At 44.8% G+C, this 25,931-nt stretch overlaps 2 protein-coding genes across 8 annotated transcripts in view; one reads left to right on the top strand and one right to left on the bottom strand.

Moving 5' to 3' along the window:
* Positions 1 to 911, bottom strand: part of LOC133368433 (N-acetylglucosamine-6-sulfatase-like) — a 40,182-nt gene extending 39,271 nt beyond the window's left edge. Inside the window, exon 1 of one of the 2 annotated variants that reach the window (XM_061592674.1) lies at positions 432 to 911. In XM_061592674.1, coding sequence (XP_061448658.1) covers positions 432 to 593 — 162 coding nt within the window. In that variant the 5' untranslated portion in view covers positions 594 to 911. The remainder of the gene's footprint in view (positions 1 to 431) is intronic. The other variant, XM_061592673.1, reaches the window with a different exon arrangement.
* Positions 912 to 954: 43 nt separating this feature from the next.
* POLM (DNA polymerase mu) lies at positions 955 to 25,492 on the top strand. 6 transcript variants are annotated; one of them, XM_061592670.1, is made up of 13 exons: positions 955 to 1,154; positions 4,831 to 5,027; positions 10,505 to 10,691; positions 12,785 to 12,883; positions 13,401 to 13,508; positions 14,058 to 14,228; positions 15,926 to 15,997; positions 19,503 to 19,623; positions 20,519 to 20,651; positions 21,859 to 21,961; positions 22,712 to 23,005; positions 23,827 to 23,910; positions 25,138 to 25,492. In XM_061592670.1, the coding sequence occupies exons 2-13, from the start codon at positions 4,837 to 4,839 to the stop codon at positions 25,222 to 25,224; spliced, it is 1,650 nt and encodes a 549-aa protein (XP_061448654.1). In that variant the 5' UTR covers positions 955 to 1,154; positions 4,831 to 4,836; the 3' UTR covers positions 25,225 to 25,492. The 6 variants fall into 6 exon arrangements, with proteins under 6 accessions (XP_061448654.1, XP_061448653.1, XP_061448652.1 ...); XM_061592669.1 differs by having other exon boundaries at positions 956 to 1,154; positions 4,809 to 5,027; XM_061592668.1 differs by lacking the exon at positions 955 to 1,154 and adding an exon at positions 1,252 to 1,446.
* The last annotated feature ends 439 nt before the right edge of the window (positions 25,493 to 25,931 follow it).

Raw genomic sequence — 25,931 nt, 5'->3', positions numbered from 1 at the left:
GAAAATCCTCCACCATTCTAGTGCAAATTTCTCCTAATACATATTTTTGTAGGCAGTTTTGACTAACATATGCGCTTTTGCAAGCAGTTGCTCATCATAATATCCATTTTGGTATGTTATTTTCACTCATATATTCATTTTTGTGCACACATCCCCCTAACTTTTGCACTTTTATAAACATTGCTTGGTTGGCAAGCTGCATTGCAAAATTCGCCTAACTGCAAATTCCAAACGACGGGCTGTGTTTCAGAAAGTGCGTTTGATAGGTTCGGCTTGAAAGGCGACCTGAATCGAGTTTCTCTCCCACCCCAGTTTACTCAGAGTAGGACTTACTTGAATACAACCCAATAGCCTTTAAGTAATCTGTATTATCATCATTCAAAATAGCCTGTTGCTTAGAACCCCGGACAGGCGGCCCAAGCATCACTTACCATTCCCCCGATTTCTATGTCTTGATCATCTGTCAGGATAAGTATGATATTACTCCTGGCCTTTCGCCTTCCATCTCCTGCTTCTGCTGCCTGTGCGGCCAGCAGCAGATAGGCTATTAACAGAGCCCAGAGGGTCTCGCGGTGATTAAAGAAGCTCTCCATGGGAAGGTGTTCGCGGCACGCACACACCCTCCTCCTCTCGGCCAACAACTGCTCAGCAAAAGCAACTCAAGTCAACTTGCAGGAGGCTTTCAGGAAGTGCAACTTTCTTGGCGGTCATATGATACTTGCAAACTCCACCTGCGTATCTGGAACTTCCCACCCTTTCCCCGGAAAAAGTGAGGCCGGGCCGGGTGAGAAAGCCTCTAATTGCACAAGCAGCCGCAGCGGTGATCTGCTTTTACCTTTTCTTTTTGCTCTTTGTTCGAGGGTCACTTTCAGTTCTGCAAAGCATGAGAAGACGGTGGGTGTGGCCACCGGCGCTTAAGAGCCGCCCCTGGGGTGGGCGTGTTTGCATAAAGGGGCGGGGTCAGAAGGAGGCGGTTTCATTTAGACCGGCTTGGGCGACTATTGGTTAATTTTCATGCGCTGAGGTGAGGAGACTGGAAGAAGAGATGTAGTGTTGCAGCCTTGGTCGTGTAGTTGTGCTTACTGCGTGAAGGAAGCCGAGCGTGCGAGAGATTGCAGCTTTGCCAGCCTGATTTTTGTGCGTGATTGTCTATAGTAAGTCCCGTTGAGCATTGTGGGTTTCACTTCCAGGTAAAGGGTGCCCGGGGCTGCGATTGTGCAAGGCTACTCTGTTAATTAATGTTGGCTTGGAAGCCAGTATGGCGTAATGGTTTGGAGCAGGGCTTCCTAAACTGTGGTCCGTGGACCATCTATGATCCGCGAGCTTCATTCAGGTGGTCTGCAGTATTGTTGTTATGTGCCTTCGACTACGACTTATGGCGACCCTGTGAATCAGTGACCTCCAAGAGCATCTGTCATGACTCATGAACCACCCTGTTCAGATCTTGTAAGTTCAGGTCTGTGGCTTCCTTTATGGAATCAATCCATCTCTTGTTTGGCCTTCCTCTTTTTCTACTCCCTTCTCCTTTTCTCAGCATTACTGTCTTTTCTAGTGAATCATGTCTTCTCATTATGTGTCCAAAGTATGATAACCTCAGTTTCATCATTTTAGCTTCTAATGGTAGTTCTGGTTTGTTCTAACACCCAGTTATTTGTCTCTTTTGCAGTCCATGGTATGTGCAAAGCTCTCTAACACCACATTTCAAATGAGTTGATTTTTCTCTTATCTGCTTTTTTCACTGTCCAACTTTCACATCCATACATAGAGATCGGGGATACCGTGGTCTGAATGATCCTGACTTTAGTGTTCAGTCTGCAGCATGTCCATGTTAAATGTACATGTTGATTTTTAATTGTGATTTATTGCTTCTTTTATTCCTAATGTTGTATTTTATTGTATTACAATTTGAAATCTATGGAATGCAAATTGTAATACTACAAAAACATAAGAAATAAAAGAAGTAATAAAATACAGCTTAAAAAAGCCACACAGCATCTAGCACAGCGCAATTACCACAACACGCAGAAAAATCACGAAGTGGTTCTCCAAGATGATCAGCAATTTTCGAGTGGTCTGTGTGTGTGAAAGAGAGTTTGGAAACCCCTATTTTACACCAGTGTGGTACAGTGGTTAAGGTGCTGGACTACGACCTGGGAGACCAGGGGTTGAATCCCCACACGGCCATGCAGCTCACTGGGTGGCCTTGGGCCAGTCACTGCCTCTCAGCCTCAGAGGAAGGCAATGGTAAACCCTCTCTGAATACTGCTTACCATGAAAACCCTATTCATACGGTCGCCATAAGTCGGGATCGACTTGAAGGCAGTCCATTTCCATTTTTACATTTTGGAGTGCAGAACTAGAACCTTGGAGACCATTCACATCATACATTTAAAGTGCATTTAGAGCATATTTCTCCCCCAAAGAATCCTGGAATTATGGTTTACCCCTCACAGGCGACCATTCTCCACACTTTCACAAACAACAACCCCCAGAAGTCTTTTTGTGTGTTTGTGTGTGGTGGTTGTGGTGGAGGAAATGTGCTTTAAATGTATAGTGTATACTTAGCCTACAGAGTTAAAATCCCCACTTAGCCATGAAGCTCACTGGGTGACCTTGGGCCAGTCACAGTCTCTCAGCCTAATCTACCTCACAGGGTTGTTGTGAGGATCCAATGGGGAGGAGGAGAATCATGCCTACCACCTTCGAAGAAAGCTGGGGTATAAATGACTAAATAGATCTCTTTGACGTGAGTGTGAGATTAACTCCTAATGGAAGAATTGTATTACCTCTTTAGGGGTGTGCCTTGCACTAGCTCAACACACCCTTCTGTTTTTCTTGCCTGGTTTCTACCTTGGGTTTTGTTAGAGCAGAGGCGGGAAGCCTCTTTCAGCCCAAAGGCTGCATTCCTTTCTGCGGAACCATCCAAGGGCCCATGTGCCAGTGGTGGCTACGCCCAGGGGCAAAAGTGCGTGGAGCAACATGGCCCTTGTGGTTGCCAAGAGACCTGTACTCTGAGTCTGGATGGACAAACACCCACCATCTATTGTGCAATGGTCTGAGGCCTTTATTGCCCTTGCTGTATTGGAATGTATTGGTTATATAAACATAAATTTCGTTTGGGTATCAGCACATTTGGATGGTGTATTATTGACATATATGTTTAAACTGAGATAGATGTATTGATGGAAATGGACTGCCCTCAAGTCGTTTCCGACTTATGGCGACCCTATGAATAGGGTTTTCATGGTAAGCAGTATTCAGAGAGGGTTTACCATTGCCTTCCTCTGAGGCAGAGAGGCAGTGACTGGCCCAAGGTCACCCAGTGAGCTTCATGGCTGTGTAGGGATTTGAACCCTGGTCTCCCAGGTCATAGTCCAACACTCTTAACCACTACACCACACTGGCTCTCTTAGTTATTGTATTGTTAATGTGTGAGCTGCTGTTTTCTTTTTCTTTTTGTTAAACTTCCCATATAATAACGTGAACTTTGATTTGTCCAAGTTTCCTCCCTCACCCCTCTCTGTCTTCCATCCATCCAAGCCAACAAATGTCATTATCAGAGTTCAGGGGCACATTCCAGACAGACAGAACACTTGGGGTGAAGCAAGGCTGGCGGTAGGGTGTGGCTGAGTTAGGGGTATCTCAAGGACCAGATACAGAGGCCTGGAGTGGGGGCCTACATGTGGCTGTAGAGCCTGAGGTTCCCCGCCCCTAGGATTCTAGGACTCTTCTCTGAAATCATTTTTCTGTTCCTTGGCTCAGTCTTCAGTAGGATGCTGCCATGGTTTTTTTCCTGCCCTGCTCATGTATCGCTTAACAGCAGCCTGAAAGCTAGCCAGAGCCTGGAAAAGTTACTTTTTTGAACCACAACTCCCATCAGCCCCAGCCAGCATGGCCACTGGATTGGGCTGATGGGAGTTGTAGTTCAAAAAAGTAACTTTTCCAAGCTCTGTTGTTGCAAGGAAAAGCATCACTTGCTTAATGGTCTCCAGCAGCGTTCCAGGAGAGAATTTTTTTAGCTTGGAGTACCAGGCTGCTGCTCAAGGCACAGGAGAAACTCCGGTAAAAAACAAAATGGCAACTTTATATATTAATTTTATTATTATTCACTGGGAACACAGAAAGCTGCCTTATATCAAGTCAGGCTATTTGTCCGACTCAGCAGTGTCTACTCTGAATGGCAGCCAAAAGGAGCAATCCTATGCTTGTCTACTCAAAAGCAGAGCTTGGAAAAGTTACTTTTTTGAACTACAACTCGCATCAGCCCCAGCCAGCATGGCCACTGGATTGGCTGATGGGACTCGTAGTTCAAAAAAGTAACTTTTCCAAGCTCTGCTCAGAAGTAAGCCCTATTGAGTCTGATGGAGCTTACTCCCAGGTAAGCGGTCTAGGTTTGCATCCTGCTACTCTGCCCTTTTTGTAGAATGGCTGTCTGCTTTTCATGGGCAGGAAAGTTGAGGTCAAAGAGTTTTCCATTTATAATCAAGTTAGCTATCAAAAAATAATTTCCCTCTCCATTATATTTCCACTGGTCATAGGAACATGGGAAGCTGCCTTATACCAACCCAGACCATTGGTCCATCTAGCTTAGTATTGCCTACACTGACTGGCAGGAGCTGTCCAGGTTTTTCAGATTGGGTGTTTCCCAGCCCTGCCTGAAGATGCTGGGAACTGAACCTGGGACCTTCTGTGTGCAGAGCCAAAAGCTCTGCCACTGAGCTGTCCCCTTAAGAGTCTCTTCTGTCCCCTTCTCCCCCCCTAAAAAAATCTATGTCTGGAGATGATCTTTGATTATTTTTTTGTCTGAGGGATTGGCCTTGTTCCATTAAGCTTGCCATGATGCAACTTCCGGTGAAGAAAAAGCACCCACGTCGGCAGGAACCTGGCCCACCAGCCAGCCTGGAGTTTTGTGTGCATTTCCCCGAAGTGGTCCTCTGTCTGGTGGAAAAGAGGATGGGGGCCAGCCGCAAGGCTTTCCTGACTACTCTGGCCCGCCAAAGGGGTTTCTGTGTAGAGGATGCCAACAGGTAAGAAGATAGGCCCGACTCTTCCGGTGAGTATCCAGGCTCTGAAGAAGAAATAGGAAGACAAAGATGGCTACCTATCATGCATTGAAATATAAAATTAAGCATGGTGTGGAGAAAGTGGATAAAGAAGGGTTTTTTTCCCCCTTCCTCTGTCATAATACTAGAACTTGGGGACTTCCAAGAAGCTGAATGTTGGAGGATTCAGGACAGACAAAAGGAAGTATCTCTTCATGCAGCACATAGGCCACATTCACACTGTACATTTATTCCACTGTTACTCCACTTTAAACAGTCATGACTTCCCCCAAAGAATCCTGGGAAATGTAGTTTGTGAAGGGTGCTGAGAGTTATCAGGAGACCTCTATTTTCCTGGCAGAGCTAAAATTCTCAAAGTGACTTAACAGTCAATCTCTCATTCTAGGGAACTCTTGGAATTGTAGCTCTGTGAGGGGAATAAGGCTCTCCTAACAATTCTCAGTACCTTTCACAAACTACACTTCCTAGGATTCTTTGGGGGAAAACCATGACTGTTTGAAGTGAAATAATAGTGGAATAAATGTATGGTGTGAATGTGGCCATAGTTAAGCTGTGGAGTTCACTCCCAGAAGAGGCAGCCGTGGCCACCAACATGTTGTTGTTGTTATGTGCCTTCAAGTCAATTATGACTTATGGCGACCCTATGAACCAGCAACCTCCAAGACCATCTGTCATGAACCACCCTGCTCAGATCTTGTAAGTTCAGGTCTGTGGATCCATCTCTTGTTTGGCTTTCCTCTTTTTCTACTCCTTGATGTTTTCCCCATCACTATTGTCTTTTCTAGTGAATCATGTCTTCTCATGATGTGTCCAAAGTATGATAACCTCAGTTTCATCATTTTAGCCTCTAATGACAGTTCTGGTTTAATTTGTTCTAACACCCAATTATTTGTCTTTTTCACAGTCCATGGTATGCGCAAAGCTCTCCTCCAGCACCACATTTCAAATGAGATGATTTTTCTCTTATCCGCCTTTTTCACTGTCCAACTTTCACATCCATACATAGAGATCGGGAATACCACGGTCTGAATGATCCTGACTTTAGTGTTCAGTGATACATCTTTGTATTTGAGGACCTTTTCTAGTTCTCTCACAGCTGCCCTCCCCATTCCTAGCCTTCTTCTGATTTCTTGACTATTGTCTCCAATTTGGTTAATGACTGTGCTGAGGTATTGATAATCCTTGACAAGTTCAGTGTCCTCATTGTCAACTGTAAAGTTACATAAATCTTCTGTTGTCATTACTTTAGTCTTCTTGACGTTCAGCTGTAGTCCTGCTTTTGTGCTTTCCTCTTTAACTTTCATCAGCATTTGTTTCAAATTACTGGTTTCTGCTAAGAGTATGGTATCGTCTGCATATCTTAAATTATTGATGTTTCTCCCTCCAATTTTCATACCTCCTTCATCTTGGTCCAATCCTGCTTTCCATATGATATGTTCTGCGTACAGATTAAACAAATAGGGTGATAAAATACACCCCTGTCTCACACCCTTTCCGATGGGGAACCAATCGGTTTCTCCATATTCTGACCTTACAGTAACCTCTTGTCCAGAGTATAGGTTGCACATCAGGACAATCAGATGCTGTGGCACCCCCATTTATTTTAAAGCATTCCATAGTTTTTCATGATCTACACAGTCAAAGGTTTTGCTGTAGTCTATAAAGTACAGGGTGATTTATTTCTGAAATTCCTTGGTCTGTTCCATTATCCAACGTATGTTTGCGATATGATCTCTGGTGCCTCTTCCCTTTCTAAATCCATCTTGGACATCTGGCATTTCTCACTCCATATATGGTAAGAGCCTTTGTTGTAAAATCTTGAGCATTACTTTACTTGCATGGGATATTAAGGCAATAGTTCAATAATTACTGCATTCTCTGGGATCCCCTTTGGAATTGGGATATATATTGAATGCTTCCAGTCTGTGGGCCATTATTTAGTTTTCCATATTTCTTGACAAATTTTTGTCAAAATTTCGACAGATTCAGTCTCAGTAGCTTGTAGCATTCTGGTTCTTCATCATATGGTTCCTCCATGAATGAATCTGTCATCCTGTCATCTCTTTCATAGAGTTCTTCAGTGTATTGCTTCCATCTTCCTTTTATTTCATCTTGGTCAGTCAGTGTGTTCCCCTGTTGATTATTCAACATCCCTACTCGTGGTTTAAATTTCCCTTTCATTTCTCTAATCTTTTGGAATAGGGCTCTTGTTCTTCCCATTTTGTTGTCCTTTTCTATTTCTATACAATAACTATTGTAATAATTTTCTTTGTTCCTACGTACTAGTCATTGTATAGTTGCATTTAGGGCTCTGACCATGTTTCTATCTCATTTTGCTTTTGCTTTCCTTCTCTCTTTAACCATTTTAAGAGTTTCTTCAGTCATCCATTAAGGTCTTTCTCTCTTTTTAACTAGAGGTATTGTCTTTTTGCATTCTTCCCTGATAAGGTCCCTGACTTCAGTCCATAGTTCTTCTGGTTCTCTGTCAACTAAGTTTAAAGCCTCAAACCTGTTTCTTATTTGATCTTTATATTCTTCTGGGATGTTATTTAAATTGTATTTTGGCATTATGAATGCTTTAGCTTTACTCTGATCTTCGATACGATCAGTTCATTATATGTACCGCAGTCTGTTCCTGGTCTAGTTTTTGCAGAAAGTATGGAACTTCTCCATCTTCTGTGTCCAATTATATAATCAATTTGATTCCTATATTGACCATCTGGTGATGTCCACGTGTACAGTTGTCTTTTTGGTTGCTCAAAAAATGTGTTGGCAAGAAACAAATCATTGGCTTCACAGAATTCAGTAAGTCTTTCTCCTGCTTCCAACATGGATAGCTTTAAAAGAGGGTTAGATAAGTTCATGGAGGACAAGGCTGCGTTCTACCTCCACTGTTGGAGGCTGTGCGCTTCTCAAGATGAGTTGCTGGAAACTTCAGGGGGAGAGAGTGCTGATGTGTTCAGGCCCTCCTTGTGGGCTTCCCACAGGTATCTGTGAGAACAACATGGTGGACTAGATGGGCCGCTGGCCTGACCCAGCAGACTCTTCTGTTCTTATGAATTTCAATTCAAGTGGGCATTTTGCTAGCCAACGTTTGGAAGTTTTGGTGACAGACCGTTGAACACAGGAAGCTGCCTCACAGTGAGTCAGACTCTTGGTCCATCTAGTTCTTTATTGTCTACACTGACTGGCAGCAGCTCTCCAGGGTTTCAGTTGGGCATTCCAACCCCTGCCTGGAGATGCCATTGGGGATTGAACCTGGGGCCTTTTGCTTGCAAAGCAAATGCTTTGCCACTGAGCTGCTGCTGCTCCCTGCCTGCCCCCACTGCAACCTTATATGTCAAATGATCCAGTAAAGTATCCTTATTAAGAAATTAACATCATCATTGGTGTTAGAATTTCTAGTTAATAAATTAAACCATATGTAACATATCATTATTTCAAAGAATAGACGAACATAAACAAATCTGAATTCAACAAATCTGTGTTGGTCTATTTTTTTCTTCCTTCCCCATATCGATATATTTTACTTAATGGTTTAACTTATGAATTGGGTACTGCCTTCAAGTCGATTCCGACTTATAGCAACCCTATGAATAGGGTTTTCATGAGGCTGAGAGGCAGTGACTGGCCCAAGATCCCCCAGTGCGCTTCATGGCTGTGTGGGGATTTAAACCCGGGTCTCCCAGATCATAGTCCAACACCTTAACCACTACACCACACTGGCTCTCATGAACTTATGAATTAGAAGTTCTAATACCAAAAAGTTCAACAATTTACTGGATTGCTTGACATACGTATTCTTTCTATTTTATGTTTTCTCTTTGGGGTTTGGTAATATGTACTAAAAATTAAAATTAAAAAAACCAAGGCCTAGGCAGTTGTGCAAAAACATCAGAGGAGTTCTCTGGATCAGGCTACAAGACCAGTCTTGCCCAGTATCCTGACATTAGTCGGCTAGAAAACCCACAAAATGGGATGTCAAAGCACCGGTCCTCTCTCCTTTTTTTGGTCACTATTACCTGGTATTCAGAGATATGCTGCCTTTGAACATGGAGTCTATTTAGCCATTATGAGTAATAGCCACTGATAGACCACTGTTCCTCCATGAACTGGCCTAATCACCTCCAAAGCCATCTAAGCCAGTGGCCAATCACTGCATTTTGTGGGAGTGAATCCCATAAGTTAATTTATGGATTTAACAGTTGCATGACTGCTTCAATCATGTGTCCACAATCAGGCCACCCCCTTAGATTGTATATACCCTGAGCTATGATGGGCAGGTCATGCAGACCTGCTGGGTTTAGACGGAGATGGTCCAAGCCAGTATCTACCACCAGTGGCAAACTCCTCACTCTGCCTAATGGTTGGGCTGGCCCTGGGTTTAGAGCAGCTGGCTGCCTCGGATGGCAAGTGTTTCGCACTCTTAACATTTGCAGAGCAGGAGATGGACAGCTCAGACCCATGGAGTGCAATCCACCAGAAACTCCTGTGCATGCCCTGTTGAAATTAACCATTGCTGCACAAGTGTTTCAATGGGCATGTGCAGGAGACTTTTCCCAGTTCTGGAAGGATGATTTGAATTTTTTTCTTCCTTTGTACATCGAAGTATTTGGGTCCACCTCAGCTAGGCTATAGCCTGAGGTCCAGCTTCCCCCAAACACTGACTGTGCTGCTCTAGATATCCTTTTTATTGTGCTTTCATGATTTGTGCACATGATGGGGGCAGTTATACGTAATCCTGCTTTCAACACTGTTTGTACCTGCAAAAGTTTTGGGGCGGACATACTGCTTCATTTCCAATCAGTGCACATCCAGTGGCTTCCTGCTGAAATCCTGTAGCTTTTCATACTACAGTAGGGTCCCGCTTCTCGGTGCCCTGCTTTTCGGCGTTCCACTAATACGGCACCACTGGGGCGATCAGCTCCCTGCTCTCCAGCTCATCTCGCCAGAGGAGGGGAAGATCAGCTGTAGAGCGCTACAGCTGATCTCCTCCTCCGGTGCAATCAGTGGGCTAGATTCCAGACCCCTGTACTACAGCTGATCCGCTTTTTGGCAGTTTTCACTTTTCAGCGGGGGTCTGGAACCTAACCTGCTGTATGAGTGGGGCCCTACTGTACAAATGTTCTGGATGTGGGGAATGTCCCACATTTGTTGGGCAGTAGTCAAGAGTGCCCCCACAGACAGCAATAAAGCAGTAACATTGGGGAAGCATTGCACAACAACTAATAAAGCAGAATGATATGTGGACAGGTCAGTATCGATCCACCACTGATGCATCATTATTGCGTCAGTGACATGTTTTTTTGGCAGGCTTATTCTGGAATACCAGTCTGGAGGGGCCTCTGTTTACTATGCTGGATTGACTGAATAGTATGGCCTTGCAACTCAGGTCTTCTCTTTTCATTTCTCTCCCCATTTCCATGCGTTGCCTCCCTAAGTGAGAGAGTAACCCATGTGGTGTCAGAGGGCAACTCTGGAGATGAGGTGGTCGAGTGGCTGAAGAAGAAAGGGAGACACTACATAGATGCTGTGGCTGATTGTCCAGCTCTGCTAAATATCAGCTGGTTCACGGAGAGCATGAGTGCTGAGCGCCCTGTGCCGATTGAGCCTAGGCACTACCTACTGGTAAGAATGTTACACTGCGGGCCCTTGTCTTGGGTTCCTGTAGTATGCATGTAGGGCATGACTAATCACTGTGGTTTACCATTTATTTGTGTGAATGCCTTTCTCTCATAGGCTCCTAATGCACCTTGCAACAATAAAACCTCATTCCTTCTAATAATGAACTCAGATGCTAAGTGCCAATAGCTATGTAGCCAAAACAGGCACACCGAGAAATGTGAGGGCGGTATTGGTTTGCTTTGGGGATGGGGGACTCACATAGTGTATAAGAGTGTAAATAGTATTTAGGATAAAATCACATAAAAGGGCAACTCCCCCTCCAAACATCCTTGTGAAGACTGAAGGTTGTACACTAAGTCCTCCTCAGTGTAGACCCATTGAAATTAACAAACTTTAGTTACTCATGTGTATTAACTTCAGTGGGTCTACTCTGAGAATGAGTAGTGCTGAATACCCCCCTAAGTATATATATGTGAGGGGGGGAGAGAATGGAGTATCCTGAAAGAGGGCATGCTTGGCTGCCACCCTGAACAGGAGCTCTCTAAACTGCAACATTTCATTGCCGTCTCACTTCTACAATCACAACACAATAAAAGAAAGTGCAACAATATCACAACATATATAAAATGAATAGATTAAAAAGTGAAAATATAGACAAACTGCTTGTTGCTTTGAAGGGCAGAAGATTTTTCTGGCAGCTTGATTTTTCCATGTTGTTCAAGACTTGCTCTTAGAGGTGTTTGAGAGCCAGCAATGTGTAGTGTCAAGAGTGGTGGACTAGGACTTGGGAGACCAGGGTTCAATCCTCACTCAGCCCTGAAGCTTGCTGGAAGACCTTGGGCCAGTCTCTCAGCCTAACCTACCTCACAGGGTTGTGAGGATAGAATGGGGAGGGGGAGAAGAACCATATACCACAACCTGGATCTCCTTGGAAGAAAAGTGGGATATAAATGTAATAATAATGACAATATGCTGTTAGATGCTTGTTCAGATTAACTCTTTGTTTTTTTATTTTTAAAATAATGTTATTAACCTTTTTATAGACAAGAAAATATACATCAATCACAGTCTCCACAAGTGAGCACTGCACAATATAATAAAAATGATAGAACAAGCAAGTATAGAAGAAATTTAAATATTAAATTCCAAAACAATTGTATTTGGGTGCACTCCCACTACATGTGGTGATAGGTGCCAGCTGACACGCATCCTCTCCAGAAGCTGGGGGAGTGCACTTGGGTTATCCAAGAAAGATATACTGGCGTTAGGTACCATCTGTGAGCTGTCTTTAGCATGGTCTATTTTCTTTGGTAAGAGGGGGTCTTTACCAAGGGTTTATTCCATAATTTATTCCAATCTTCCTCCTCTACCTCTATCCCCCCAGCCTCTCTTCTACATTTGTTTTAGTCCCACCAAATTCTCACCATCTTTATCCAATAGGAGCCCATAAAGCTGTGAAATGAGTCCTCTATCCCCGTCCCTTGCTGCCAATATAGTATGTTCAAAGGGTGACAAATTTGCCTTCCCTGAATTTTTAATACTGGGATGCTGAATAAATCTTGATTGCTGCCTCCAGTGCAACCATTGAACTCTGTGGTGCCTCTTTGAAAGCAGTTAACTCTTTGTTTTGTGTGTGTGTGATCTGCTACATATGCAGGGAGGCAGGCACAGTCTGCACAGTAGCTCAAGTTCTTTTTGCTCTTCCTATGCCACTTTTTGATTTCTCTCTGACACATACGCCCTAATGGAGAGTGTGTCCATGGATGGGTAGAATACCATATTTCTTTTGTACTGTTTGAAATTTCCTACTGAGCCTAGAACTGGCTTCAGAAAAGCAGGGCAAGACATCTCTAATGCATTCTTTTCTTTCTCGCTTCTCAAAGAGAGCTTGATGGTCTCTGTCTCTCTCTCTCCCCTCCCCTGCCCCCAATTTCTTCATCACGTTTGGTTGTGACATTGACAAAGAAAGCATGGTTTGGGAACTGTCTTACACAGAAGCAGGATGTAAGGTTTTAGAACTTTTGTTAGTGACTCTGAGCCTTCACTAAAGGGCTGTTAAAGAATGAGAAACCTGACCCCTACTCTCTCTTCTTCAGGTGACTGCCCATGCAGAGGAGCTTGAGGCCAAATGCCAGGTGGCACCCTATGCCTGCCAGCGCCGCACTCTGCTTCTACACAGCAATCAGGCACTAGTGGTAATCAGATGATCTGCTTCTGGTGGCTGAGTAGATTGAGCTTGGCCTTGAGGTGACTTCAGCAAAGAACAAGGCTGCAGCAATGAGAGAGGCTTAACAGAGCTCATGGCATTTTGGTGCCCTTGGCATCGCACCCAGTGACGTGCTGCCTGTCAGGGACCTCTCTTGTAAAAGTCTTACTGAACCAAATGGGAATTGTGCAAGAGCATCTCCTTTCCGCCCCTCATAGCAACTGAATAATAGCCTATGCAAACTCTGAGCAGGATGCATGCACGGTCCTCACTAGACTGCCTAGCCTCAGGTATGCAGGTAGAAGAATTGGATGCATCCCCATGTTAGAAATAGGCTAATTCACTCATTCAGTGATTTTTGCTTGTGCAACGGAGCTTCCTCCCCTTTGCACCCCCCACAAATCTGTTCTGGGTTTCCCCCAACTGTCTTGAGCAGATTTGGGGAGGCTGCACACAGGGAGAGGGGTTAAGTTCTGTTGCATAATTGTAAATTCTTGCATTCACAGAACAAGGGCACTGAATGCCACCCAGGGTTCCACCATTTTTACCTAACCCTGCTGTTGTGCCTTGAAAAGCAGCCTGACACCCACAAAAAAAGCAGGAGAAGCATGGAGGCAAGTGGAGCAAATCTCGCCAGGGAGGCACACTTGTCACCCTCTCTGCCTGGGGCATACTATTTTAGAAGGCATTTTTAAGTGAGTGTCTGGATTTATATGCTGTAGTGCTTCTGTTTATTGTGTGTTCCTGTTTCATTTGTGCATTAAATTGTCCTGTTTTTAAAAAAGAACTTCTTGCAACTTCTCTTGAGTTGGCATGTGTCTTTTTTTTAAAAGGCAGGGTAACAATTCTGTTAAGAGATAGGTGTGTGTGTGTGTGAGCTTCCTGTGCCAAACATTTTGCACACCAGACTATTATTGGGAGATGACAACCTAGTCGGACTTTCTTTGTGTGCAAAGCTAGCAGGTTGGAGATAAGCCTTTTGCTGTAGCCTTCTCCCTGATGTGTTAGCTTTACTCATGCAGGGAAAGATTGGCATGGTGAATATGTGGTGCACTCAAAACACAAAACTTCCCTTATGGTGAGGTGGTACAATCCTCTTGTTTGAACCTGCTTTTTGGGTGGGGGGCTTTAAGAATCATCCTTAATTGCCTTTCCCTTGTCAGGATGCTCTGCAAACAATGGCAGAAGAGGCACACTTCAATGGCAGTGAAGCACGCAGCCTGGCATTCTCCAGGGCTGCCTCTGTCCTCAAGTCCTTACCCTGGACTGTGAAAAGAGTTCAGGAGCTGCATTCCCTTCCCTGCATAGGAGAGCACTCCAGGAGAATCGTCCAGGTGAGGGTGCTCCCTGAGTCTTAATCCCCTTTCTCAACATCTTTGGCTTCCCTCCTATTTTCTGCATGCTAATCAGTTTGCTTCCTAAATTTCTGCTTGCCTTCCACCTATTAAATGCATAGGAGCCCTGTGAGAGGGAAAAGTTGGCAACTCTAGCAGCTAACTGGGATGCACAGTGGCCCATACACAAGACTGTGTCTAGCCACAATTTCATAGAAGTGCAGGAAAACCACAGAGTGTGGCATTGGTCAAGTAATTCAGCTTCCTGAGAATGCTTTCTTCCTAATAAGGCCTGGAAACTTGCTCCTTTGGTTGTGAAGATGTGCCTGAAATCATGTGGAAAATGACTAGTAAAAATCATAGAGGAATAGTGGATCGGTTTTCCAGAGGAGGTTGGGCTTCACCCCTCCCCGTGATGAGTAGAGGGAGGATAATCTTTGGACAATTAGTAAAAATTGCAGAATAAATCATGCAAAATTTGTGAACATTTGCCAGGTATATATAGGCTACAGAATATAGCTTTTCTTACCATGCTGTTTGGGTTACACTGGGGCAGAACTTGGCTTTTTGTTTTTTTAAAAATTACATCCCATCAGCCTTGTCTGTACATGCCTATAAGACCTGTGTATTTTCTTCTGTTATCCTGCTAAAAGGGATATGGCTTGGGTAGAACAAATTGGTGGTGAGTAAAGGGGAGCTCAGTTTCCTGTTGAGATAGCTTAAGATGGAAATTGCCAACCTTTCAATGAGCTTCCCTCCAGGTGTTATTCTTCAGACATAAATGGTATCCCAAAGCAGCTCACAACATACATTGCTGCTGGCAAGTATTTCATCTAAGGGCCCCTTCAGACTGATGGTTTTTTGTGGGTGTATTCTGCAGCTTGCCATTGATGCAACAATAGTGCATTAGTTGTGGAGTTAAACTGGACTGTCCACACATCATTCTGCTTTATTGGTGGAATATTTATTTATATTATGTTTCCCCAATGTTACCACATTATTGCTATTAAGTTGGACAAAAAAACCCTCCAGAACATTTATGGAATGTAAAGTTACCGGATTTCAGCAGGACGCTGTGGGATGCGTACTGATTGGAAACGAAGCACTATGTCCACCCTGAAACTTTTGCAGGCACAAACAGTATTGAAAGCTGGATTGTGTATGAGCACCCCAATAGCATCATGGGCACAAATCACCATAAACGTGCGATATAAAGGACATCTGGAGGGGCCCTAAATGAAGATGAGATATATTTTACGTCTGAATCCCCACCACCATTGACATGTGGCCCCTGGACAGTTGTGCAGAAGGGAATGTGGCCCCCAGACTGAAATAAGTTTTCCTACTCTAACCCCTTTTCCCCCAAGGGAGTACAGGCCTCCAGGAGGGGAGGGAAAGATCACCCCATCCCTAATCTGGGCCAAATAATGTCTGTTTCAATGGCTGTCAACAGTCTCTGGCAGAGAGAGATCTCATCAATTGCTAGCTGATCTTTTCTTTTCTTTTGCATGAAATTGAAGCTGGGACCTTCCACATGCAAAGCATGCGCTCTGCTGCTGAGCTGTGTTCCCTCCCGGAGTGTTAGAACTTTCCATGCCTTTTAGCAGTTGTGCGGGTGGGGAATACCGAGGTTAAAAGGCTGGCCGGCCCTAACTTGAGACATCTTTGCCTCTGTGTTGTTCATGTCCCCTGGTCAGGAAGTGCTGGAAGATGGTGCGTCTGCCGAGGTGGAGAGAGTCCAGCATTCTGAGAGGTACCAGGCTATGAAGGTGCGATGGCAATGCTTGGATGGGGAGGCATGCAAAGCAGGGGGAGGACTAAGCTGTAGCCCTCCACATGATGTTGGACTACAACTCCCATCAGCCCCAGCCAACAGTGGGAGTTGGAGTCCAGCGGCAAGACAAAACTGGCAACAAACTAGAACTAGGGGTGGGGAACCCCCAGCCTGTGGGCTTCTGTTGGCCTATCGGAGGGGTCCAAGTAGGCACATAAGGCCATTTCCCCCACACCACATGCATACACTGACATTACTTGTCATGTCATTTGATGGGCAAGAGAATGGGCTTAAATCCTGCATTGGGTGGGCATGCCTGTTCCCAGCATGGAAGAGGGGTGTGCTGCGAAAGTAGCAGGGATTAAGCAGCTGATGAGCAGGGGTTAAATCTTGCTCAGCTTGGCTAGATTCCATGCAAACTCCTTCCTGATTCAGGTGGGTGTCTGCATGGAAACTCCTGCTAAAGTAAGGTTTTTTATTTTTATTTTTAGCAGGGCTTTCAAGCCATCGGAGTTCCCTGGTAAAATGAAGGAAAAACCTTTGTTTTAATAGCGCCTTGCAAGGTGCTTTGCAGTCCTGACTTCAGGACTTCAAAGCACCTTGCACCTGATGTCATTGTAATGTCGGATGACTAACAAGTGGGTGGACATGCCCAGCTGTCAAATTTGGCTCATGAGGCCGATCCTGATAAGGAACTGGTCCATGGTATCTCCACGCCTGAGCTAGAGCAAATTTTCTCAGTTTGTTTATTGTATACAGGCCATAGGATTCAGGTTTGGGATGGAGAATTTAGATTGCTCTGGCACGTATGCTTAAAAATGATAATGTATTATTCTCGACCCCTTTTTTGGTTCATTGTGCACACAGCCCCTCCCATAGATTACCATTGACATGAAGCTGCATAGCCTACTGCTGGAGGAGAAGCCTAAAGGTTTGCAAAGGAAAATAGAATTTGGGATGTGGAAGGGTAAAGACACAATTTCTCTGTACCTGGTATTTGTTCTTGCTGCCCTCTGGTGGCTCCCTGTTGAGCAATGTGATGTGGGAATCTTGCATAGCCTTTAGAGATCTGAAACATGTATCGTAAATCTTATTTTTTTAGTGTTCTGCCTTGGTCAAGCTGATTTTTTTGCTCATTTTGATAGCACAATGAGCTGTGCCTTCAAAACTGTAGCCGGTAAAGTTGCAATGAAAGCACATGTATTTGGGGGCAGCTGATGTGAACACCTATTGCATACAGCCCACAATGAGTCATGTACACATTCTTTTCCTCCCTGTGTTGAGATCACATGTAAAGCTGTAATTTTTAATATTGGGGGGTAAAATGAGTACATAGTCACCTATGTGCTTATCACTTGAGCATGTAAATAGAATGTATGAAGCTATCTTATACAGAGTCAGACCCTTTGTCTATGTAGCTCAGTATCGTCTACACTGACCGGCAGCAGCTCTCCAGGATTCAAATGGGAATTTCTCCCGGCTCTATCTGGAGTTGCTGGGAATTGAACTTGGGACTTCTCCCATGCAAAGCCAACACTCTACCCACTGAGCTACGACCCTTCCCGGGACAAGGAGCTCTTGGACAAGGACAGGACAAGGAGCTGTCCAATGTCACGCCTCCATTGACTCATGCCACTCCTGGGGAGGTAACTGCAGTCAGCAAAGCAGAACCACCTCTGTTGTCTGTTTTGCTAGTTGCAGCTACCTCCATGGGATTGGCACGAGTCAATGGCGGAGGTGAAACTTCGACTAGATCAAGTAGTTGGCACTGTTGCTAGGCAGGGCGAAATGGCAGCTGCAGGCTTTTAGGGTGCTGCAGATGGCACATTTTTTGAGTACCTTTAATGGGCCAAAAACTCCCATTTTTTGTTATGTTACAGTTTTGTCACCATGATGTAGCACCATTTGGATGTTCTTCCTCCAGCACTGAAATAGGCTGTCTTTGAGTCACAGTTTTACTTACCCTTGTGCCTGCATTATGTTTATAGCTGCTACACTGGTACTGCTGGTTCAGAGCTAGTGCCCCAGTTACATATATGATGATAGTATCCCCCAGAGAAATAGTAGTCTATTGGATTCTTGCGAGCTGGATGCTTTTTGCAATACATCTGCACTTAAAAACAGTCACACAATTTCTCCCCATTAAATATAAATGGAATGCTCATCATGGCATTCATCTTCCATGTTCTTTCACCCTCAAGGAGCGGGAAGTAGTACCCAGGTCCTTTTGATGTCAAAAGCATCAAAACACACAAATGGGTACTATAAAGTGAATTCTTTTAGCATTGCACAGCTTTTATCCACATAAGCAGCCCAGCCTCTGGAAAAGATGCCCTGGCCACATTCACACTATACATTTATTCCACTTTATACAGTCATAGCTTCCCCCAAGGAATCCTGGGAAGAGTAGTTTGTGAAAGGTGCTAAGAGTTGTTAGGAGACCTTTATTCCCCTCACAGAGCTACAGTTCTCAGAGTGGTTTAACAGCCAGTCCCTCTTCCCAGGAAACTCTGAGAATTGTCACTCTGAGGGGAATAGGGGTCTCCTCTCAGCACCCTTAACAAACTACCCTTCCCAGGATTCTTTGAGGGAAGCCATGATTGTTTAAAGTGGAATAACAGTGGAATGAATGTATAGTGTGAATGTGGCCCCTGCTGACTATGACAAAAATACAGGTGTGTTTATAGCAATAGATCCTACTGTTTTCTGTCAATAAATTGCTAGGCTTAACTTAGGGAGCTTACCTAGAAGAATTTGGGACCTGAAAGACCATTTTCTACTATAATGCAAGGGTGCTCTGCTCCAGATGCCCTCACTGACTGAAGTTTAGCAGGAATCTACTAGGCACAGAGCTTTTTCAGTGGTGGCACCAACTTGATGAAATGCCCTCCCTGAAGGCTTGTGTAGCCCTGATCCTATCTGCCTTCAGGCACCAAGCAAAAACCTGTCTATTTTAGGAAGCTGTTTGGCACCAGCTAAAGCTGCTTAGATATTTTGGGTTTGGCTATTAATGCGTTTTCATTATTGTTACTGCCTATTGTAGATTGTTTAGTTTGTCACTTACTTTGTTTTTCATGGGGGACTGTTTTTCACACAACATTCTGGGTGGATACTTTATATTTTATTTCACATTTGTATATTAGGTGCTTTGGGTGCATTCATAAAGAAAAGTGGGTTTTAAAAGTAGCTGTCAACTCTGGGGGTCCCTTGGATGTTTCACTGGAATTTATTCAGTGAGAAGAGCAGTAATAGCAGGCATGTTTCTGTGAAAGAAGCCGGCCCGTCGCAACTAATCTTCCCCCTGCAATAATGCAGCTGCGGGAGAGGGGTGGGTGTGTTCTAGGGTGTGCACTCTGTGCATGCAGGCAACAGGAAAGCACATTTAAACCTGGCCAGTGCCATATTTGTGACGTGAATGGATGCCCTTAAATATGCCCTGGAATTCTTTCCTGCAACGGGTGTGATGATGATGATGCAACAGACTATCTTTTGCTCCACAGCTTTTCACAAAGATCTTTGGGGTTGGGGTGAAAACAGCCAGCCGGTGGTATCAGGAAGGACTGAGGACGCTTGCTGACTTGCAGGTGCATCATGCAAAGTTGAGCAAGGAGCAGCAAGTTGGTAAATATCCCTGGAGAGTCTAGGGATGTGGCCTCCAGATGGGGAAAAGGGGGAGAGGAATAAGAGAACAGCATGGACAGACACTATGGTCAGAGTTATAGTGGCCCTACCAGGAGAGAAGGATGGATCAGTCTGTTTCCTTTGCATGCATTCATTCGTAAGTCTGGTCCCATTTCCTCATCAATCCTCATGTGTTTTCCCCCCCAAAATATTTACCTCCTCATCAAATCTGCAGTTTATTTTCCAAGCAATGAAAATGTCCATTATTTTTGTACACATTTTACCCTAAAATAATATTTGTTTTATCCTAAAATTCACACTGTTGTACATACATATTTTTGACCTGGCCTTTAAAAACCAACGTTTGTAGTTCAATAGTTGCTGTTAACTTGCTTTTTTTCTGTTACCATTTTTTTAAAAACGAAATGAAAACTGCCAAAGCAAGGTTATGAGTTGCCATCACTGGCTATGTAGTTCCTACTTTAGTATTTTGTGGATAGTCACAGGTGTGCGTGCTTGGTGGCTGACTCAGGCCCTCTCTCCAATATTGGAATTGACTCTTGCCACCAGGGTAGGAGCTAGAAGTAGGAGATGTTGTAGCAGCATAGAAGACTGCCTTATACCAACTCAGACCACTTGTCCATCTAGCTCAGCGTTGTCTGCACTGACTGGCAATAGTTCTGTGGGATTTCAGACAGTGGACTTTTCAGCCCTACTTGGAGATGCCAGGGATTGAACTTGTCAAAGCAGTTGCTCTGCCGCTGAGTTGTGGCCCTTCTCCTAGTTCCATATTGAATGCACAGAAACCAACTTTCTTCCCATTCCTTCACCTTTTCCTCCTCGACTGCTGAAGTGCCTCAGAACCCACTTGATGGTGGGTTTTTCCCCCCTGCAGGACTCCTTCACTATGATGACCTTAATACCCCAGTGGAACGCTCTGAAGCAGAGGCCATTGGCCAGGTGGTGCGAGAAGCAGTGGAGCAGTGCTTGCCTGGAGCTTCTGTGACTCTGACTGGTGGTTTTAGAAGGTGAATTCTTTTGGATGATGGACTCTTGACAGGCATGCTAAGAATCCCGCTCCTAGAAGGCACTAGGGTCAAACTTTCTCATCTCCAGGAGCGACTTGCTCCTCCAATAAGGTGGAAGAACTTTTTGGGTCTGTAGTGATGTAGAACATAAGCCACTGTCAGAATTGTTTATAAATGCCAGGTTGCACTAAACTCTGGAAATTGCCCTGTGAAGGACTATTGATCTTTCAAAGACATTTTGAGCACTCTCTCAAAATGATGATCATTCTTTGCTAACTGTGGTTTGATGTTTACCTGTTTAACACTATCCATAGTTAATGGCTAACCACAGTTGGTTGTGGATGACACAACAAACCATGGTTGAACGAAAGGAGAAGCTTCCAAATTCCTCTAAGCTATGCAGGAGAGGAAGGGGGAGCAAAGAGGCCAGGGTTCACTGTGTTCTTTCCCTTTGCACTAAACTATGGCTTAGTGTGATATCCAGATGCAGCCATTAAATGAGAAAAGATTTGCAATGAGGCCATGAACAAGCTAAGCTAGTTTTGACTTGGATTAAGTCTTGGCTTAGATTAAGCCTTTAACTGAATCCGTGGCAACAACTGATGCACACAACAAGAAAATAAACCAATAAATAAATTGTTGGAGTATGGACTTATCAGCATAGACCTTGAACAGAGCTGGACAAGAGAGCACACCTCTCTTTTGTATGGGCTGTATTCAGTGACAGAGTTTGCATAAGAAAATGAGTCTGCTGGATCAGGTCAAAGGTCCATCTGGTCCAGCATCCTGCTTTCACCAGATGCCTATAGGAAGCTTGCGAGCAGGACCTCAACACACCACCTGCGATTCAGAGACATATTGCCTCCAGCAGTGGAGTCAGAATGTAGCGTTTGTGGCTAGTAGGCACTGATAGTTTTATGCTCCACAGATTTGTCTAGCTGTCTTCTAAAGCCATCCAAGTTGGTGGCCATCGCTAACTCTTGTGGGAGCAAACTTGTGCTGTGTGAAGAAGTATTTATTTTGTCTGTCCTGAATCTTCCAACACTGAGCATCATTGAATGTCCCCAAGTTCTAGTGCTGTGAGAGAAGAAAAATCTTTCTCTGTCCACACTCTCCATACCATGCATAACTTTACACACACCTGTCATGGCTGCTTCCTTTTGCCTTCCCTGCGACTCAATGGTTGCTGCTCTGTCTTCCCCCACAGAGGGAAACCAACTGGCCATGATGTCGACTTCCTTGTCACGCACCCTACAGAAGGCCAAGAAGTGGGACTGTTGAGCAAAGTCATCAGCTGGCTGGATAAGCAAGTAGGAGCTGATTTGGGTTCAAGGGGCGGGCCAGACAGGAAGATCCTGAAAAGGAAGGGTGTTTGGATGTGGTGCAAAGCCGTAAGGATTACTGGAGAAGTGAAGCACTTTAAACACTCTGAAAGCAGAGGTGGCAATGCAGCCCTCCAGATGGCTGCTAGATTACACTCCCATCATCTCTGACCATTGGGCATGCTGGCTGGGACTGATGGGAGTTGGTGTCCAACAGCTTCTGGAGGGCCCCAAGTTCTCCAGTCCTCTAAAGCCTTATATTGGCAATTCCCAAACCACAAAAAAAGAGACTGCGGGGGGGGGGATTAAAGAATTAAAAGCTGCTATGAGTGCTACAGAAGAGGCTGCCCATTGCATCTCTGCAGGCTTTATTTCTCTGACATTCCCTCATTCCTATCCGCTTCCATGCTGTGGGTGCAGTGGGCTGATAATTCTGCTGTGCCTCTGCTTTGGTTCATTCACTCACTCTGCTGGGAAGAGACATTATCTGCCCTCAGAGGAGACTGCTTATTGTATCTGCATGAGTCATTGCTCTGATACTGACAATGTGTGCCCAAATCAGAGGCTTCAGCAGAAACATAGAGTAGGGTTCTTCTGCAGTGCAAAAATCTTACTCCTGCACACTCCAAAATAAAACCTTTTTTGTGCAAGTGAGACACGTACCTCACATGTTTAGAAAACCATTTACCATATGAACACTCTTGTAATCAAGAGAAGACCTGTTCCTTTTCTTCCTAGGGCTGCTTGCTGTATTACAGCAGCCACCGAAACACCTTCCTGGATCTCGAAGACCTCGAGTTGTGGAGCAGCAGCAGCAGTGCAAGTATGATGGACCGTTTTGAGCGATGTTTCTCCATTTTCTGCCTTGGCTGCCTTCCTGGGGCTCTTCAAAGAGGTGCTGGGGCTCAGAAGCCTAGCACTGCAACATGGAGTCCTGGAGCATCCCGTTCCTGGAAAGCCGTAAGGGTGGACTTGGTTGTGAGCCCCTATAGTCAGTTTCCATTTGCTTTGCTTGGTTGGACTGGCTCGAGGGTGAGTTCAGCTAATATCTTGCTTGGGATTGAAGTTTCCTATTTTTGATGCTAGTTTCATATTTCAGCTAGTATCTTTCTTTTTTTCTAAACTTAGAATGCCATAACACACCGTTAAGAATCTTGTTGTCATTTTATGTTTATTATAGAAGTTAGCAAGGATCCCAGACCTTCATGGACCTCCTGCTCTAGTACACCTTCCCCCACTAGGAACTAGTCCTCCATTACTGTCCTCCCACCTTAGGGAGTTATCAGTGCCTTTTTATTTATGTCCATTTGATATAAGGCATTTATACCTTCCATTTAGCCAGAAAGGCTCTTAAACACACAATAAGGTCCCACATATAAAGTTGTGTCATACCACTTTAAACACCCATGGCTTTTCCCCCAAAGGATCCTGGGAACTGTAGTTTTTAAGGATGTGGAGAGTTTAGGAGACCCCTCTTCCCCTCACAAACTACTGTTACCAGGATTCTATGAGAGAAAGCAATGGGTGTTTAAACTGGTATGACACTGCTTTAAATATGTAGTGCAGATGGGGCCTAATTCTGTTGCATCTCTATATGGGGAATAGACGGCTTGGTCCAGTTGCATCTGGTTAAAAGAGATGTGTGTGCACGCCTCACAGACCAGAAATTAATTGGAAGGAGGCGAGAGCAGTTAATCTTTCAGAGAGACTGCCGGCAGACTCCTGAGTGGATTTGTACTTCAGGTTCAAGAGCCTTTAATTATGGAAATAATTCAATTCTTATGGCACACCATTTGGAAAGGACTGCTTTAACAGCCCAACTCCTTTCCTCTCTCCCCTTGGCTGCTCCCCAGAATTTTGAACGGGACCTCAGGCGCTTCTCCAAGCATGAGAAGAAGATGGCTCTCAACAGTCATACCCTCTATCACGTGGAGCAGGTACGTAGCCTCTGGGGATGGGAATGTGGGAGAAGGACGGACCTTTCCATCTGGATGGCCGGTGGCTTTTGGGGGTCCTACGTGCTGATGCTTCTGATCTTCCTTAGAATCACAGCAGCCTGAGCTGGTTCTTCCATTCCACAATGGGCATCATTTTTTAGTTCTGCACCTTCAGTGTGCTTCTAAAGGGCCCTGTTACGGATGGGTGAATATCCTGGTCCTTATCCTAACATTTTAGAGTCCACCATTCTGCTAGAGGGCTGTTAGACTCGGGTCCCGCTTTTGGGACTTCCATAGGCGTCTGGTTGGCCACTGTGAGAACAGGGACTAGATGGGCCAGTGGCCTGATGCAGCAAGGGTCGTCTTAACGTGCACAGAGTTAAGCTATGGGATTGACTACCACAATATGTAGTGACAGCCACCAACCTAACAGCTTTAAAAGGGGTTTAGCCATTCATGATGGGAAAGCCTGTGTTCTGCCTATGCGGTCAGAGGCAGTATGTCTCTGAATACCAGTTGCTGGGAGTCACAAGTGGGAATTGTGCTTTTGCATCTAGGTCCTGCTTGCAGGCTTCCCATAGATTTCTGCTTGGCCACTGTGGGAGGAGGAATCGGATGCTAGACCAGATGGGCCTTGGGTCTGATCCACCAGGGTTCTTATTATGTTCTTTAAAAGAATGTTTGATCCACTGTTTGGAAAACTGGGGGTTGATTGTAGTGCCAGCTTCACGTAATCATCTTTTACTCAGGCCACACACAGGTATTGGGTGCAGAATTCAGCATTTGTTCTTTTTAAAAAGGCAGGTTTCCTGACAATTTCATCGGCTAGGAAAGCCTGGGATGTATGTAGCTGATTCTTGTGAAGTCTCAGAAGCAAGAGGAGGGGGGGAGAAGACTTTCTAACTGTTAGGCAAATGGGGCTGCCACGTCCTTGTCCCTCCCTGCTAACTATTTAATAGAAGCACCATACATTGCTTGCTTACATACCTGAGACCATAGGCACATAAATTCTGCAAAATAAGGATGTTTGCATGACATCTCTTTAAGAGGCATAATGTATGTGGCCTACAGTGTTTGGGTTTGATGCCAAATACTTGTGATTGTTGTGTGTTTTTTTAAGAAGGGAATCCACAGAACTCTGTCCCCTGGGAGGACAGGCAGGATGTGGGGGAAATGACTTCAGTCGCTGGTTGATTTGTGTGTGTGCGTCTTTTAAATCTTTTTCAGAAAATATTTTTGACTGCTGCCTCTGAGGAAGAAATCTTCCAGCTTTTAGGTTTGGAGTATATACCCCCAGAAGAGAGAAATGCCTGACTTCTGCCATCCAAATCCTACTGGTCCTGCTGATGAGGTCATTTACCTCATCCAAAGAAATGGGAACACAGCTTTGTCTGTCTCTCTCACACCCTCCCCACCCTCCTCTCTTTTTCCAGGATCTCCTGCAATCGCCTGTTCCTTTCGGGGCTTGGAGAACCTTTTTTCCAATGTATATATACACTGATTCAGAAATAGACATGTTGGAACAGAAACCTGTGTGTGTCCTGTTCTTGAATGTTACAAATGGAATTTAAGGAAATAAAGAAGCACATTTTTTTCCCTACATCTTTGTTCCTTTGGTTTCTATCTTGGGTTTTTCTTAGCACAGTCAACAGAATAGAGTGTGCTGTGTGCAGGGCTGACACCAGAGGGTGGCCAGGTCAGGCCCTGGCTGAGGGCTCTTTCTTAGGGTGGGTGGGTAGCGCTCTCTTCTGCAATCTGCAGCAGCATCGGCTCCTGACTCTGCTGCAGATCGCGAGAGGAAGCTCCCAGGCACCCCCCTACTGCCGCCAGAGCTTGGAAAAGTTACTTTTTTGAACTACAACTCCCATCAGCCCAATCCAGTGGCCATGCTGACTGGGGCTGATGGGAGTTGTAGTTCAAAAAAGTAACTTTTCCAAGCTCACAGGCCCATGACCCCTGCCTGCATTCCCCACCTACCCCTCCCTTATCGCAAATGCTGGTTGTGCTGCTGGTGCAAGCCT

Source organism: Rhineura floridana, chromosome 12, assembly GCF_030035675.1.
Source record: "Rhineura floridana isolate rRhiFlo1 chromosome 12, rRhiFlo1.hap2, whole genome shotgun sequence".
NCBI lineage: Eukaryota > Metazoa > Chordata > Lepidosauria > Squamata > Rhineuridae > Rhineura > Rhineura floridana.
This window is presented reverse-complemented; position numbering and strand designations above follow the sequence as displayed.

Coding starts and splice junctions, on each gene's coding strand:
- POLM (XM_061592666.1), top strand. CDS start 1,424: ATGAACCACCCTGTTCAGATCTT. Junction 5,028..10,504: donor TGTGTAGAGGATGCCAACAG/GTAAGAAGATAG, acceptor TGCCTCCCTAAG/TGAGAGAGTAACCCATGTGG. Junction 19,624..20,518: donor GAGCAAGGAGCAGCAAGTTG/GTAAATATCCCT, acceptor TCCCCCCTGCAG/GACTCCTTCACTATGATGAC.